Genomic DNA, 17336 nt, shown 5'->3' on the forward strand with positions numbered 1-17336 from the left:
GTGTGTGTGTGTGTGTGATGTTTGCATAAATTATGTCTGTGCATGTGTTGTAAATGCAAACGTCCTAAACAAAGAAAACTAACCCATAACCAGACCGGTGCGTTACCTGCGGCGGGAAGCAGAGTAGCGAAAGATTAGACTGCAGTCAGCCCTTAAGTAACCTAGGAACACACTGGGTGTCACAGGTGCTCCTGATTACGTCAAACAGCCACTCACAGAACCAATCAGGTAATCAGGAGCACTTGTGACACACATATCAAACATATCTTTGGGATTTCTGTATCAGTAAATACACCAACGCTCATCAGAGTGCGGTAATAAGCTAATAACGGTCGACATTTTGACCTCGCTGATTTAGCTCTAAGGGACGTAAAAGCTAAAAGCAGAATTACAATACAACACAACCAGCTACGGATGCGTTATGCGATGATGAAATAATGTGTGACCTTTGCCATGTCGCTGGGGTAAAAGCATTATTTCCACTCATATCCACCGTGGGCCACATAATTACAGTCACGTGTTCCAGAGGATGCATCTTAAAAGGAACAATGTGCAGGATCTCTCCTTTTTCAAGCATGTAGGAGGATCTAAAGTGGTCATCGTAAAAATACAGAAGGCCCTGTCTAATGTCACAATGATTCATAGTTACAGGTGATTATACATTAAGAAAACATAACATGGGAATACTATGTTCTATTTCCGCGAATAGATCCCCTTAATCCTACACACTGGTCCTTTAAGTTGAAGAGAGGCATACTAAGCACAGTTTTTCATGATTTAAAGCCTGGCTGATGCCATCCATCAGTGTGCCTCAGTTGTTTAACTGAGTAAAAACAAAAATACAAAAACACCACATATCAAGATGTTTCTTAGGTGATCAAGCTTCAGATTATCAGCACAGTTTGTTCATTTGTTCTGATGAAGCAAATGTGTCTCTGAGGGGGAGTTCTGAGCGTAGTGCAGCTGTTACTGGTTTCAAGAATGACAGGAAGACAGAGAGTGCTCCTTTCTGTCCTCTACACCAACAACTGGTGCACTCATTTGTTTTGAGAAGTTGTCATTAAGGTCAGGATAGGTCACCGCTTCAATCCACATCAAAAATGAAACGCATGTGTTCATCAGCATCCACCTTATCACGCCCCTACGAGAGCTCACAGAAATACACTTGCTCACACACGGAAACACGCTTCCACTTGACGCATCACTCAAGCATTAAATCAGTTCAGCCACAGGCGGAGAGTCTGTCTTTTTTTCTAATGAGCTCCAACAGTCTGGTCCTGACAGTTCTACAGCTTTACAATGGCACTGACTGATTGAGACGACACAGAAAAGGAAATCAGACGTACTTATTGCAACTGGCTGATGGAGGGAGGAAAAAAAAAAGATATCAACGATTTGAAGTTGATGGTTCAGTTCAAGGAGAACAAAAGTAAACTTGAAATTTCTCATGGATCAAAAGAAATTTACATCATGCTCCTGTGAAGATCTTATTTCTTATTATAAGAATATGATGTGAACGTGATACGTGTCATGCTGTGATTTTTATAGAACACGCAGCCACAAAAAATATGTGAATATGGAGTACGTACATCAACAAGACAAAAGTTAAGCAACAAAATATCAGAAATATTATTTAAAATAAGTGAGATTATCTGCGAACAAAACAAGAAAATGTCACTGGCCAAGATTAGCATTAAAAATATTTAGTCTCAAAGAACCCACAGATAGATCTTAAACCTAACACAGCAGCACTAAAACCAAGTACATTTGTCTAAAGCAACGAATAAAGAATTATTTTTAGAATTTCTAGGGAAATGTGTTTAATTCTAGCAACCAGTGCTATTTCTGATCTTGAACTCAGGTCGTATAATCCAGAATTTCTAGGGAAAGACAGCATATTGTGCTTAAAAGAAATAATCCTGACGGATTCATGTCCTTAAACTACTACCAGAAACGAGATTGGCTTGCTTAAAGAGGCAGATGACTGTCAATGCCGCAGCAACCAGCGACTCAATCTGCATGAATATCAGCGAGACAGTTTGAGCATCTCTTCACAGCGCTTTGTTTTTAAGGTCAAGCAGAGCATCAGTCCGAACACCGCTGCTAATAAGGCTCGTCGTCAGCTCACTGTAACAGTCGCAGACTCCCTACTAGAACAGGAAGGGGAATCAAACAGAGTCTGAGCAGGCAAACTGCGAACACAACACACAGCATCTTAGTTATCGTTCATATTTGTTGCCACAGACGGGGAACTTCCTGGTCATGCCCACTACAATATATGTCCCCACTTGTGTGCTGAGGACTCAGTAAACACGTCCGCATATTAGATTGGAGGAACAAAGGATGAAATAAAAACATCAAGGTCATTGGTGGTCAAGGTGAAAATGTCAAGACTTGCAGCAAGACAGGCTTTAGTTCTTCTTATAGTAAACAACAAATGAGCTGCTGTCATTATTCTGTTTTGTTTTGTGTCTATAGAAATGATGTTGTTGTGTAAAACTGACAACTACGGTGACTTCTATTTTCTCATTCTCTGTTGTGAATGCGCGAACACATGAAAAGGAAAAGAAGCTGGAATTTTTTTTTAAAACTACTCTGACATTGATGATTCGACATCGTTGGTGTTGTGCTGTTGTTGCCAGAACAACAATTTCCCCCTGAGTAGAACCCCAAAAGGGATCAATAGAGTTGTATCTATCTATCTATCTATCTATCTATCTATCTATCTATCTATCTATCTATCTATCTATCTATCTATCTATCTATCTATCTATCTATCTANTCTATCTATCTATCTATCTATCTATCTATCTATCTATCTATCTATCTATCTATCTATCTATCTATCTATCTATCTATCTATCTATCTATCTATCTCAACAATAATATATGATCTTGATTGACAATATTTCATCCAACTTAGATTCCACTTCTTGCTCTGTATGCTGTGATCACAAGTGAGGTAACAAATAAACACAGATATTTTCCTTCAGCACTAGGCACCAGACTAATTTTACATATTTTAACCTGCTTGCTTTGATTCCAGTGATGAGTTTACAGCTAAATTACTCAGCTGCCAGCACTCATTAGTGGGTGGTGAACCAAAACCCTTTGAGTGTATCCTTGAGCAGTTTTTTCCTCATATTTATTTATCAGCAATGTCAAACTAACAGCCTCCACTCCCAAGACTCTAAAACTGCACACATAAGTCGGTCAGACCTCTGGTTGGAATGAAATACAAACCACTTAAACAACAGACACAAGTCACCTTAATGTATTTTAAACACAAAGTCATTGACATCGTGACTCCCTGAAATGGGCAAGTGTAATTGCTTTGATGGGTATTTTTAGCCATGTAAAGCAGCAGCGCTCCAGGGAAGCAGTGTTGGGCAGCTGACTTTGGTTCAGACTGAAATATTGACCGATTTGATATGAAGTTTGGTACCGATCTTAGGAGCGATCAGAGGATGGATGCTAATGAGTTTGGCGGTCGTCAGACTTTTCCTCTAGTGTCACGATGGGTTTGATACTTGTAGTTTTGAACTGATTATCCCAACAACAACAACAACAAGTGGTTGCATTGCCATCTGTTTGCAGACACTCATGGCATGAACTGTTTAGGCAATTCCTTATCCAGCACCTCAGTATTTTCATTTGTCTAATAAACTGGTTTATAACTAAATACCTGCAAAAATAACAATACACCCATCAGTCAAGGCTGCTCGTTGGGTTTACTGCTAATTAGCAAACATTGAAATGCTAATATGTTGGACTATGTTAGTGAAAACTACACAGGTACACAGCAGCATGTTAACATTGTCATTGTGAGGATGTTGATGTTAGTATATGTTCATGTTCTATTGGCGTTATCATCATTATGAGTTTTCGACTTATGTTAACATACAAGTTGTAATTATTTTTGACTGGGAAGCAGTTTTTTCTTTTGCCCCAATATAGACCGTGTGCTGCTGAAAACAAAGCAAAATTAATACCTAACGTTAGACAAAGTATAAGTTAGGTGGAAACTTTAACATGGGAATCTTGCATCACATTAACTTACAAAGCTGCACTTTTCAGTTATGAGCTGAGAAATATTGTAATGCGGTTAAATGCCATTTTCAACGTCTTACTCTTCTTACTTCTGTGGATGTTGGTTTTGTGTCAGTTTATTTGGTGTAACATAATTATTCTGCCCTTTTGGCTCAGGACTCTCAAACTGCATATTTCAATCTCATGAGAATGTCCCAGTTAAATGAAGGTCAGTTCAAATTAAATGCAAGTCTTTTTTTTCTTTTTTTTTAAAGGCAGACCATATAGGATGAGCATGTGGAGTTATTATGTAAAATGGACAAAATATTAGTGCGTCTTCCCTAAGTGGAGCAACGTCTGATGCGAATTTAATCAAGGTCCTCAAAGCAAACAAGGCATGTGTAATGAAATGTGTCAGGTTTATACATGAGGGTTGGTGTGTGGGCTCCGGTTAACTCTGACTTTCCTCTCTGTGACTCGGATGATTCTGTGACTTAAGCTGCATGGCAAAAGCTCTACTTCTTAATCTCTGCTTCACATTGCTGCTGAATCAGTTCAACGTTATGTGCCATGTGGCTTGAAGATTTATGAAATGAATAACCCCAAGCGATTCTGGGAAGACTTGAAATCATCCCTCCACTGATCCATTTACGGAGTGATTGTTTGCTTTCACTGCACACTGTCAAAGGCAATTTATTGCACAAAAAGTGAGCGAGACAGCAGCTTGGGGCAGCGTTTAGAGGGAGTGTCTGTTTACATGCTCTCTTAAACTTCATTGTTAACTTTCTCTGCTTTTTTATTTTTTCTTTGCAAATCAGTTTTTGACAGCATATTGTATTTAAAGTTCTTGTGTGTTTTCAGTGACAAATTAAAGACAACTTTTTTTTAAATAATCTACTAGATATGTAAATGCATATGTCGCACACTATTTTGAAAACTGACTCTTCTGTTTGATTGACATGCTTCAGAGTCTGTCAATACCACTGTGATACCAGCATCTGTCTATTTCACACAGGCTTGACCCACTGATGAGCTTTATAAGCTTGACCTTGGACCCGAAGTGGAGGCTGGTTCCTTTCAGAAGTACAGATGAACCAGGGAAAATGTTGTCATTTTCAGCTATAGTGCAGATTTAATATGTGTTTACAAAAAGAGGATTGACTCTTGTTCAATCGGCTCTATGCTTAAAAACATCTTCTTTTTTGTATATGCAGGGCAGCTCAGCTGAATGTCTTTGCCCAGAAAACTAAGCCAGGGAGAGATAGGAGAAATTGCATCACATGTGTTGTAACAATGGGTTTCATGCCGAGAGGGGAACACACTGAAACTGTGAAAGTGTTTCACACAGCTGAGATTCTGCTGCACAGCTTTGGGTACACAATGTTCAGGGCAACCTATTGTTATGTCAGGTCATGTTTTTTGCTTAGACCTATTACTGGTTGTGTGTTTCAAGGTTCTTCTCTGCTATTTTCGCGTCATGATGTTCATTAGGATCATAATCCCTCCGAGCATGAGGCTGAATGCTCATCATACATTGTATGTGGTTGGTGGGGAAGGATAGTGTTTTGTACAGTAGGAGCTCCTTCATAAATTGAGAGTAGGTGGATCCTGCAGACTCAGGCTTGTGGCGAGAGGTCTTGAGGCTGATGTATCTCTGTAGAATCAGCCACAAGGAACATGCTCATTAGTATGACTGGCTCATTAGCGTGATGGTCCCCTACTTCTACCAGCACGGTGGTGAGAGGTGCCGTATTGCTGCCTGACCAAGCTGCCTTTGCTCTACTGTACAAGGTCATCCAGGCATGAACTACAGCCCTCCCTAACCTCCCCCTAGGTTGCTGCCCTACAAAAGTATCCCGTTGCCATGGTAACTGATGCATACGTCTTCATTTATGTTGTGTTAGTGTCACGGCAGGGGAGAAGAGGCGTCTGGCTTTCAGCCAGTCTGTAAGCCGTAAGAGCTCATTAGCGGGTGAAGTCTGTGTGAAACAGAAATTCTTCTGGTGCTGTAACACTCCTTCGATAAGTATAAGTGGAGCTTTCTCACTTTGTCTTTCCACAAGTTGCTGACTTGGTGGTAGCACCTCTTATTTAGGGCTGCAGAAAAACAGACTGCATCATCGGGGAGCTCCACTTTGGGGAGCGTTACCACTAATAGAGGTTGTTTAATAGCCTGACAAACGGGCTGATTTTCATTACACTCCTTATTGTCCATTTAGCCTGACGATGTACTCCTGTTAACTCGCATCTTGTTGGAACGTGCTTTGTTTTGCTTTTCCCTTCCCAATAAGTACTGACTGATATATCCACCTGGCGTGACATTGTTTCTGTTTGACAGGTTCAATTTTGTGAAGTAGTGGAGATTTTTCCAAATGGTAAATTTTTTTATTTTTTTTATTTTTGTAAACAGTGTTTAATGGATTTAATGCAATTTAACCAGAAAGCTATACAGGTAAATTAGTAAATTAAACTAACTATTGTTAATTCAACCTGTAGTTCACTGAACATACTAAAATGTTCAGAACAAATAGAAATTTGATATTTCTGATCCTTTTTTTGGTTTGTTTTTGCAATGGAATATATCAATGACAAGCATCACAAATAGAAACATTTAAAAAAGCTATTTATATATTTTTTTTTTAAAAGACTATTTATACAGTAGTTGCAGCAAAGGTTACTAATATTTGATTGTTGCTCTCAAAATATAACAGCAATTAAAATTTGCAACCCTTAAATGCCAGTTTTGAGCACATTTATGGCTGTATGTCATTAAAAGACCTCAATTAGCTTCGGTTTACTATTTCAAATGGAAAACCAAATGAAAATTTCACCAAATACCATCTTGACATAAGCGAGTAATGACTGCACCTCTAGCAGAGAACTCGATGCAATATTACATCATCACACATACGTATCAATCTAATCTGACAGAATCTGTAAGAAATTTTGCAGCTTACTTAGGTTATTAAGACAACAATTACAATTTTGAGGGGTGATGCACTTTCTTTTAACATCAGTGCATAATCATTACTTCTTTGTCTTTAAATGTAGGTGCAACATTTGGCCCGTGTGATCTGAGTTTAAAATGGGCCCATGACGAAAAATTACAATTCAGGGCATTCATATTTGTAATTTTAAGTCAAACTTGTTGCAGATGAGACTTTCAGTATTTAATCAGATCCTTTTGTAACAAGGAACAGGGTTTCTTCCTTTAATGGGGCTGATGGAATGAGACATTTATCTCCACTGGATCACACCGACCCAGATCACACCACGCAGTGTGCAGTGATCCGGTCTACTGGAGTGACAGAAGGGCACAGGAGCTGACACACTGCCAAAGCTATCAATCCATGGAAATAATGAAGGTTCATTCCAAAAGCAAATCCGCTCATTGTGGGGACGCAGCGTGAAAGACAAGGACACTAAGAGGCTGAACAAGCTCGTGAAAAATAGCTGCTTCAGCGCTTGGCACAATTTTGGACTCACTGGGGACTGTAGTGGGGAGATGTAAGGTGCAGGCCATCCTTGACAATTACAATCATCCCTGTCAGGCCAGAGAAGCAGCCGCGGATGACTCACTTTTGTTGTACCGTGAACGGTTCAGGTGATGTCTCGTCCCCGCTGCAGTCAGGCTGTACAACACCTCAACCAAGAGTTAATATCCAAGAGCCAACAGCTGATGTCTTTTTCTCTCTCCTGCGCTCTCTTCCTCTCTCCACACTCACTCACTTTCACCCACTGGATTCTTTGCAAATATGTTCATTTAATCATATTTCTGATTTACATTTTTTTGTTAATCACCTCTAATCTACATTGTGTGAGCCACGGGGCACCGGCACTGGACTGACTCCATTGCTTGCATTACAAGTGATACTATTTTATGTCATCAGCACAGACAAATGACAAAGAATAAAGAAAGCTTTACTTGCTATTTTATATGAAAAAAAAAGGAAACTATGTACCTATATTACATTTTCCATTCAACCTAGTGGACTCAAAGAGTGAAGAATCCACTGCAGCAAGGCAACTTCTTCCACACCACCTGCGTCCAGCGCTTTCAGATGTTCACTTAAACACACCCACACACACACACACACTCCTTGACACATTTACTGTCTCAATATTTGCTCAAGGGTGTCTAAAGTACTGAGGCTGATGAGTGGTAGCTGAGCACCGCCGAGACTGAAGGGAGAAAGCAGGTGCTTCGGGGGCTCAGCAGCACTATAATGGAGCTGCCAGTAGAAGAGCCCTTTAGCCAAATCACTGTTTTATTAAGCGCAAATGTCAACAAAGGTCTCAAAGCTACAGTCACCACAATAAAATTGAAATTCTCACAGTATCAACAATACCCCCCCTAACCTCCCTGTTGGGCGACAACTATCAAATGATCATCTCTCTGGTCAGTCCACAGAAGAGGGTCACAAGATGAACGTACCAAACAAACACGCAAGAGTGCCTCAAGATGCAAATGTGGGAGGATGAGATGCAGCAGGTCAATGTTACTTTGCAAAATGAGTCGTGCCTGTGCTATTAAATGGCAGTAAACGTTTGGATCATAGATGAGTTACATGGACACTATCATCCTGATTATCATCGAGTTGTGAGACAATTCAAGGTATGTTTGGGCATTAAACTGTCTAAATATCTTAAATACCTAGATAAGATGTGATCCAAACTTTTCAGAAAGCTGTATGTACCTCAGAAGGAACTGTGGAGTACAAGTGCAATGTCCTGGTGCTTAATCTCTGTGCACCTGTGCAGACAAAAGAGAAAGGATGACAAATTATATAATTATGATTCACACACCAGAGTGAAATTAGAGGGCCCGGCACTGACAATTTGGAGGATAAAATGATTATTGCTTGTCGCTTTTGTTTTCCGTGAGTGGTAATCAGACGGAGGAGACAAATCCGACAGAGCGGTAAACGCAGTGGGCAGGCAGAAACCAAAGTGGGTTAATCCTCCACTGCTGTGGCAACTCACTCTGTGTAAGAATGACAGAGTGGCAGGAATGCTGAGGAGTCTCAGACATGGCTGCTCGCACACAGATGATTAAAGAGTTGGACAACATTAGAATCATATACTGATTCGCAAATTGCGGTGAGACGAGGCAGGCATACAGGGAGATAAAGTGAGCGGGTTACTGAAGGCTCCAAGTGGTCCTCACATCCTGCATATGATCAAAACCTTTGGATTGACACTCCTGCAAGGTGGCAAACTTTATGAAATGTAAGTGATGTTTGTAATGAACAGCTTGTGATTGACTTGGACAGGCAGACTCCAGCATTATGAACGGAGCAAAGGCACCTGCTTGTCACAGTTCAAGTGCTGATGCAGGCTGCAAGGATATAAAAAAACAACAACAACAAAACATCGGCATAAAATGGCCCATTCATCACTGAGGAGGCACACCTCCAGGGTGAAGAATCGAGCCTCCTGTCATTGTTCAAACTGTAGATAAACTCCAACCCAGAGCCAAAATATCAGAGCTGCAGGTCACAAAACGACCAAGGAGTCAGAAGACATTTCTGTCAAATACAAATATAACAAAAGGCATGAAATGAAGATAAAATCTCTCGGTGCATCACACGTTCAAAATTATTCTGAACCATCAAGTCTAGGCAGTGTCAGAAAAAGACACCAGTGCACATGAGTCAGAGGTACTGAAGTGAGGAAAAAGGAAAGTGCATTTGCTATCATTGGACAAATTGGACCACCGCAACTGGACACCGACTGTATTTCTCACTGAAGACTCACGTTATTTTAAGTCTGAAATGCCCATGTGAAAGATTTAGCACAGCCACAACAGCATGGCTGTTATTGTAGGGTGTGTGTGTGTGTGTGTGTGTGTGTGTATGTTTCATTATGGCAAAATGTGGTTCTGCAGACACCTACTATCGTGGGAAACAGACACATTTTGTCACCACAATAGTAACTGTGCAAGACAGTCACAAAACTATCTGTAGGTTGATTCCTCTAATAATATAGTAATGAGCACTGAGTAATCGTCAACATGTTCATGGGTGTTGCTGCAGGTGTGATTCCAGTGTAAGATGACTTCTTGCTGGGTAATGACGTAGTTTTGCTCAGACTGGGTCTGTGAGGGTTTATTACATATGTTCAGTGGCACAAGGACGATAAAAACTTTATGGACTAGTGGCAGCCCACTGGGATTTGTCCCATTATGCTTGATGGCCAGTATGTCACTGCAACTCAGCAACGGAAACATTGGAAACTAAAGAAAAATCTTCGCTTTCAAAAGGTGTTAGATAGTAGTTTTAGCTACATTTTTGAATAGAACCAAAGCTTTGTGCTGTTGCTCATCTGTTTAAGTGGAATCGTAAGTTTACAAACTACAGGAATGAGTATCCTCATTGGTTGAAGGTGCTCTTATAATTAGACCAGCAGAGATCTGGGACAGGCTGGACAGAATTAGTAATTATTTAATCAGTTCAAAAGAGGCTGTCAATGGCTTCTAAAATGAAATGAACACATTTTTAATACACACAAATTGAACGGGTAAACACTGGGAGGTGTCAAACATCTCTTTCTTCTTTCGATCCCTTTTGACCTTTTGATGCCTTACAACCCAGAGAGGCCTTGATGATTCTTTTCATAAAGTTTCAAGGAACAGTTTGCTTAAAAAGTAATTACTTTTTGCAGTAAACCTAATTCCAAAGTGTATTTTTGGTTACAAATTTCAGTTAAGTGAGCCTTCCTCACAGCAAATGCAAGTAGAATTTAAACACCTCCTGCTGCACCCACATCTTAGTTTGCATAATGGCAAGTTAATTTAACAGCACTTCCTGAGAGGGTATGTGAGTGTCTGGATAACCTGTAATTTATCAAGCATTGCATTACTCTACAGTGCACCTTATTAAACATATAGTATTTGTCTTTGCAACTATGCTGTATCATAATTTGTCTCCCACCAGCAATCACCAGCAAACCTTTCTGTTAATTACCCACTAACTAATGCTTCTAAGACTGTAACTCCTGAAGAGGAACATGCAGGAACAGAGCTATGAGAGACAGCACTTCCAATTATTTTCCTCCTCTCTTTGCTGCCTGCTTGCCAGTTGGGTAAATGTAATCTGTGTCATTAATTCACTGGATATGATCAGGAATTCAACTGAGAGTGATGACGTGTTGAAATTTGCCCACCTCTCTTCTACAGTGCTGTCTAAAAACTTGGACAAACCTTTATCATAGCATGACACACACACCTTTGTGTCTGTCTGTGTGTGCCTATAAGGGAGGGTAAAGTGTCAGGTCTCGGGGCGGTGGACTTTCAAACGTTGAGTATGCCCTACTGTGGAGCAAACTGTGACTGCTATCCAATGCCACGCTTGTCTGCCTCTGTTCAGATCACTTCCTCCGCTGGCTCCCGCCATCTGGTGGGAAGTAGCCTTGGCTCTTTTCAGATTTGGAGAGGCTCCAAAAAACTGTCTCCATCAGCTTTACGGTGCTCTCCGTTTCCTCTCTCTCTCTTGTTGTCCGTATTAGGAAGTTAACCAAGACATCAGCATTACGGGTGTAATCCTGCAAAATATGTCTCTCCCCAGATGCACGTCTGCCTCAGTCTCTCATTTATGACGATGGCAGAGATGAAATCTGTTAAATTAAATCTAACTGAGATGAAGAGATGTTGTATGCCGCTATAGCTGGTGTGGGTGATGCAGACTGATCAGCTTCCAGGTGTCTAGGGACACCTCCATCTGTTCTTTAAACAAACATGAGAAATCTAGTTACAAAATGTAATCAAAATTTTTGTAGAAACAATGCATCAAATGACTGGATGATTAAAAAAATGTGTTGCTTGCAGTGTGAAACACACAAAGACATGCCACCAGGTCTGCTGCTGCCCTCAGCTCTCTGGAATGTTTTAGCATCTTTCAGCCCATTGTTTTGGTTTTCTGGCCCATAATTTTACAGCTTTAGTTCACCATCAGCACTGGCATTGGTGTCAATTCCAGAAGCAGTTAGCAAAAACTCAATGTAGATGACCTGCTCAGCATCAAAAAACTGAGACGGAACTTAAGAGACTACAGCTGGTAAACATAAAGGAGGATTTAGCAGCTAAAAAGCCCAGTACACATTGTTTGAGGTAATAGAAATAAAATTAAAAACTGGACCTAAATTTGTCAGAACACAACTCCAAACAAATAATTAAAATCTGATGATGATGATGATGATGATGATGATGATGATAATCTCTAAATAATTACAGCATCTTCTAAAAGATGTGACAAAAAGTAACATATTTCAATACATGCAATAAATTCTTTAAAAAAAAAAAAAAATAATGATGCATTAACAGAAAAAAAAAAGAAGTCAGAATTCACACTTGATGTTCAAAAAAAAATTTGAGTTACCACAATTTTGTGCATAAGCTGTATATGTGAAGTCCATAGATAATTCAAACAAAGCTACCACTTAACAATGCCTTAAGGAAAATTGTTTTGAGATCACGAGGAGACAGAAATCTTGTGCTTCACAAACAAGGAAACCACAAGAGAGCCATCTCTATCCGAATCAGCAAAACAGCTGTCCATTACCACCTCAAAAGGGAAACGCATTATGGCTCCACTAAGAACCGCAAAGAAAGAAGAAGAAAAAAGTGGTCACAGAAGTCTACGACATATCAAGTAAGTCCCACAAATACACTTTTTTTTTTGGATATCTGTTTTGTAACTGCAAATTGACTGTAATAATCTAGGGTTGACTTGTAAACACAATAGGACTTCATAGTTTTCTTCATTTTATTAAGAGACAGAAACAAATTATTGCTGTAAACTGAAATCCTGTAATAATCCTAAACATTCCTATCATACAAAACATATACAAAAAACATGTATTTAAATTGCATTGATTATGGTCATTAAATAAATATGTAAAAACAAAAACTACTTTCTTTTAATAACTTGACCCTGTGCTTCTCTACTGTCGGTGCCGTTTCTTCATTCAGAAGGAACTCTCTGTCCTCGTGACATCTCGGGTTTTTCCGTTAGCATCGGGCTTAATGGACAGAACCAGCTCCATTTCCTGGCCAGGGGACTGGATGGGCATTTTGTTAATCTTGGCAAAGCTCTGGCTGATGTCCATAAACGTTTTATTTTTGGTTTCGGGGAGGACGACGTAGAGGTAGATAGATCCCAAGGTGCACACCCCCACAAACACCAGGAAGGCAAAGGCCTGCAGCAACTCCTGCACAAACAGAAAGCACACAGGAATTAGGCATTAGACAGATCCAATTCATCTTTTTTTTTTCAAATTTCCTGACAATGCATTGTTTATAAGATCACCGATTACCCACAATTCATTATTCCCAATTAAATATGACGCTGAGCTAAGCTTTTGTTTTCTTCTTTCAGCATTGAAACCATTTGACGTTGACTGTTCTCCCTCTTCCACGGGGCCAAATCCTGCCATTTTTCAGCCTTCCTAAACTCTTGCCAACTCCAGAGAGACGTCATCTGTGGCATCTGTTTTGTCATCTGTGTGTGTCCTGCTGAGGACAGCGTAACATCCCCATAATTTTCCACTCGAAAGGTCCCACAAGCTCGCATACGAGGGTAAGTCACATTTACGGCTCAGACTTTATGAACAACATATGCACGCATGTATACGACCGCTGAAGTCCACACAGTCTGAACGCTAACCTTGTCCAGAGTGTTATGCCAATAATAGAGATTAGTGACAGATTTAAAAATACACCCTGACTGATTACCCAGAGGGAGATTTAGATATGAAAAGAGGGTTTTATGTGAGTGTGAGAGAGTGAGAGAGAGAGAAGAGATTTTGCGTGGGGCAGAGAAACTTGACTGACCCTCACCAGTGTGCCACTGAGCTATAATCCCCTGCTCATGAGGGGACGGACCTCGGACGCAGCGCTGTGCACCTGGTATTAGAAATGCAGTGTCCAAACAACCGTGACCTCAATGAAGAACTACTTACTGCTTTGATTCCCGCAGTTATATCACCGCTGCTGTTAGACTCCGACGCTATTTTCCTCTGTTGAGCGTATTTCATAATGGCACCAAAAAAAACAGAGCACCGTGCAAAGGCCCTGACCCAGTTTCCGTGTCGCTTGTGTGACATAACGTTCATCTGCAAAGTTAGCAAGTTCTTCAGAAAACATTGCCTTTCTCTCTCAGTTGTCAGAGAATGTGAGTCACAGTACAAACAGGACGTTTTTCTGCGGCCGCTCCGTCTGTTATGAATCGAATTTTTGCAATCCCTGTAGGATTGAGGCGAGTGAGACAGTCCTGTGTTTGACGCTGGGATAAGCCTTTGATCTGCTGTGGTGGCTCAGCTGCGTTCACTTTGGTGCACATACAAGCAATTAGGCGTGCACACAAAGAAGACCAATCAGTTGCAGCATACAAACGCATGGAGCATGTTTTTTTTTTTTAATGTTTCATGCTCAGAGTACATGCCGGACCCAGACTGACGTGACATGAAGAGAGGAGTTCAGCGATGGGAAACCCAGAGCGGGGGTGGGACAGGATAAAAAAAAAAGAAAAAAAGACAAGACGAACAGTGTAAACCACACGTAGTGGGACGGGATGGGAAAGGATGGGACAAAACAGACATTGAGAGGATAACACTGGCCAGTAGAGGATGGCGACGGAATAAAACAAGCTTGGCAGGATAGCACAGGATAGGACCAAATAGTGCCGAAAGTTCAAGTCTAGGAAAGAATAATGACAGAAAACATGGTACAGACTAGGCCAGTGCCGGACGGGATAAGAAGAGAAGAGTTTAGGACAGGTCAAATCTAGGAAAGCAACAAAGTGACAGGATAGGACAGAACAAGACATTGCAACACATGACTTGAATAGCAACCAGTATGGGGTGGGACAAGACAGGACAGGACTGGAACGAACCCAACAAAATGGGACAGTAGAGGAGAGGACACCACAGGAAAGGACAAAAAGGTCTTGGAGAGGAAGTAAAGGGGCAGATGACCTCACGACATGACAGTTTCTGATAGGATGGGACAGAGCAGGACTGTATAGAATTTGACAATCTAGGATAGAACACAGCAAGACAAGAGAGTTTAGGATAGGACAGACTAGGACAGAAAGGGACAGACTAGGACAGGACAGAAAATAAAATGATGTGACAGAACAGATGATACTGAAAAGAAGAGAAAAGTATGAAGCAAAGAGTAAAGAAAAAAACAACAGTTCAAACTGGAAAGTACAAGACAGAAGTAACAAAAAAAAAGCCAGTAACTTAACAGGACAGGATGGGACACAACACCACAAGACAAAGGGGAAGAGAGTAGGACAGGCCTGTGAAGGATGGCACAGGACAGGACAGTGAATGTCTGGCCAACGTGGGATTAGAAAGGATAGGACAGAAAAGTATAATTCATTGAGAAAACAGGACAAAGGGCAAAGGACAGGACAGGATTGGACAAAATATAAAGGTACAGGACGGAACAGTTAAGGAAAAAGGACAGTCTGGGGTAAAATAGTGCATGATGAGCCAGAAAAAACTGACCACAAGGGGACAGTACAGGATGAGACAGTATGGGAAAGAGGTGACGGGACAGAACAGAACAGTGCTGGACAGACAGCATAAGATGGAACAGTGCTAGATGGGATGGGACGGGATGGGACCAGATGGCGCAGAACAGACCAGAGGACTGTACAAAAAGGACAGAATGAGTTAGGACAGACGACTCAGAAAGGGCAAAACTGGAAAGGGCAGAACAGTGCGAACCGGGACAGAAGAGGGGTAAAGGAGAGGAGAATGCTTAAACATTGACTGCAGTCGTGAACATTAACAAACTGTCCTGGTCCAGTGAGAGACCACGAAATGTGCTGTCACGGTCACTGGTTTCTGGGGCGACGGTGACTCATCATTGGTTGTAAGAATGTGAGCGCTGCGCTTTTGAGGGATTATTTGCATGTGTGTAGACTTTTATAGATTGCATTCCCAATGGAAGACACACTCAAGGACAGTGTCAGCGATGCATTAAAGACTGAGATGTACAAAAGATTAGACTGCAAATGTGCTGTCACTGGGCTGCTGGTGATTTCATTGATCGCTATACATCAATGCTGACACATTGTAAGCGTGACAATAGGAAGACAAACAATCATTCAGCCTTACAGTCATGGATCACAGCTATGATAACCCTCACTTACTGCAAAGGCAGGCATAAATGCATATAAACACGCAGCATACTAATGGATGTGACTGAGTGTGACGGGTCATTAGTCTTTACAGATGTCATAGACAAACAGCTTGTCATTACTGCTTTGCTTTCATAGTGTCAGTAAATGTCCAATACATTCATTTCATGTCATCACTGTCACTTTGAAGAACTACAACTAAATGGAAAAAAAACCAACTATCTCAAAAACCCACTCTTTTCATAACTCCATAAAAACAGCTCTGCTCTGTGTGTTTTTAAAGATTTTCTAAATTTTCTTAACCCACAGTTGAAATGTTAATGCTTTGGAAAGATAATCGGTGAGCTGTGATTTCAAAGCAATAAACTGTTGTGAAATAGAAACAAGACGGTTAGAATTTAGCTGAAATTGAAAGCTCAAACTTGACCATGGAAACCCGTTTAATAGGAGCTGTTTCCTGAGCTTTTGATCCAAACACACAATAGTTTTCAGCAGACGCCCAGCTATTTTAATGGACTTTAAAGATCGCTCACCTATGTTGGTGGAAAAGATCAATGCAATTTGAGAGTTATAAATTGTGTGCTTAAATCAGAAGCCCCTGACCAGAGTCCTTGGCCGAACAATCAATCTAATCTCCAAAGCGACAATGCCTTCAAACAACCTGGGAATTTAAAAACTATCTTTTTTAATGAGAACAGAGAATGCTATGAGTAGACCAACAAGCATTTCCACATTACTCAGTTTTTATCAGTCTAAGGTGAGAGCAGCTTGAATGCTTTGTTAGATGACTCTGTAAAGCATTCCTGCTAACTTGTGCGGTTGACAGCTGGCTGGATTATAAAGTTGGGTGAACTCGAATTAGGCACATTTGTAGCACTTTTAAATCACACATTTTCTTGTCATGACATGTGAAAAGCGCCACCAGGTCACCAATGTTTGCTTTGCTAGTATTCGTATTTGCAATCACTAGAATGTGCACGACAATCCTCTGTTTCCATTATTTACAGTCTATTTCTTCCAAATGGGTATTTGTGCCTGGGGAATGAAACAGAGAGACACAATAAAAGCAAGAAAGGGGCAGGTTGAATAAGAGGCCCTCAGTGGAAACTCTAAAGAAGGTTATCTGAGGTGGGTCGACTGAGAAATGAAACTGAGGGT

General features: G+C 40.7%; 1 protein-coding gene across 1 annotated transcript in view; it reads right to left on the bottom strand.

Moving 5' to 3' along the window:
* Nucleotides 1-12777: 12777 nt before the first annotated feature.
* Nucleotides 12778-17336, bottom strand: part of slc2a9l2 (solute carrier family 2 member 9, like 2) — a 124982-nt gene continuing 120423 nt past the window's right edge. The window contains exon 13 of the mRNA XM_008291448.1: nt 12778-13236. Coding sequence (XP_008289670.1) covers nt 12994-13236 — 243 coding nt within the window. The 3' untranslated portion in view covers nt 12778-12993. The remainder of the gene's footprint in view (nt 13237-17336) is intronic.

The sequence above is a fragment of the Stegastes partitus genome, unplaced genomic scaffold (genome assembly GCF_000690725.1).
Source record: "Stegastes partitus isolate 25-593 unplaced genomic scaffold, Stegastes_partitus-1.0.2 Scaffold743, whole genome shotgun sequence".
NCBI lineage: Eukaryota > Metazoa > Chordata > Actinopteri > Pomacentridae > Stegastes > Stegastes partitus.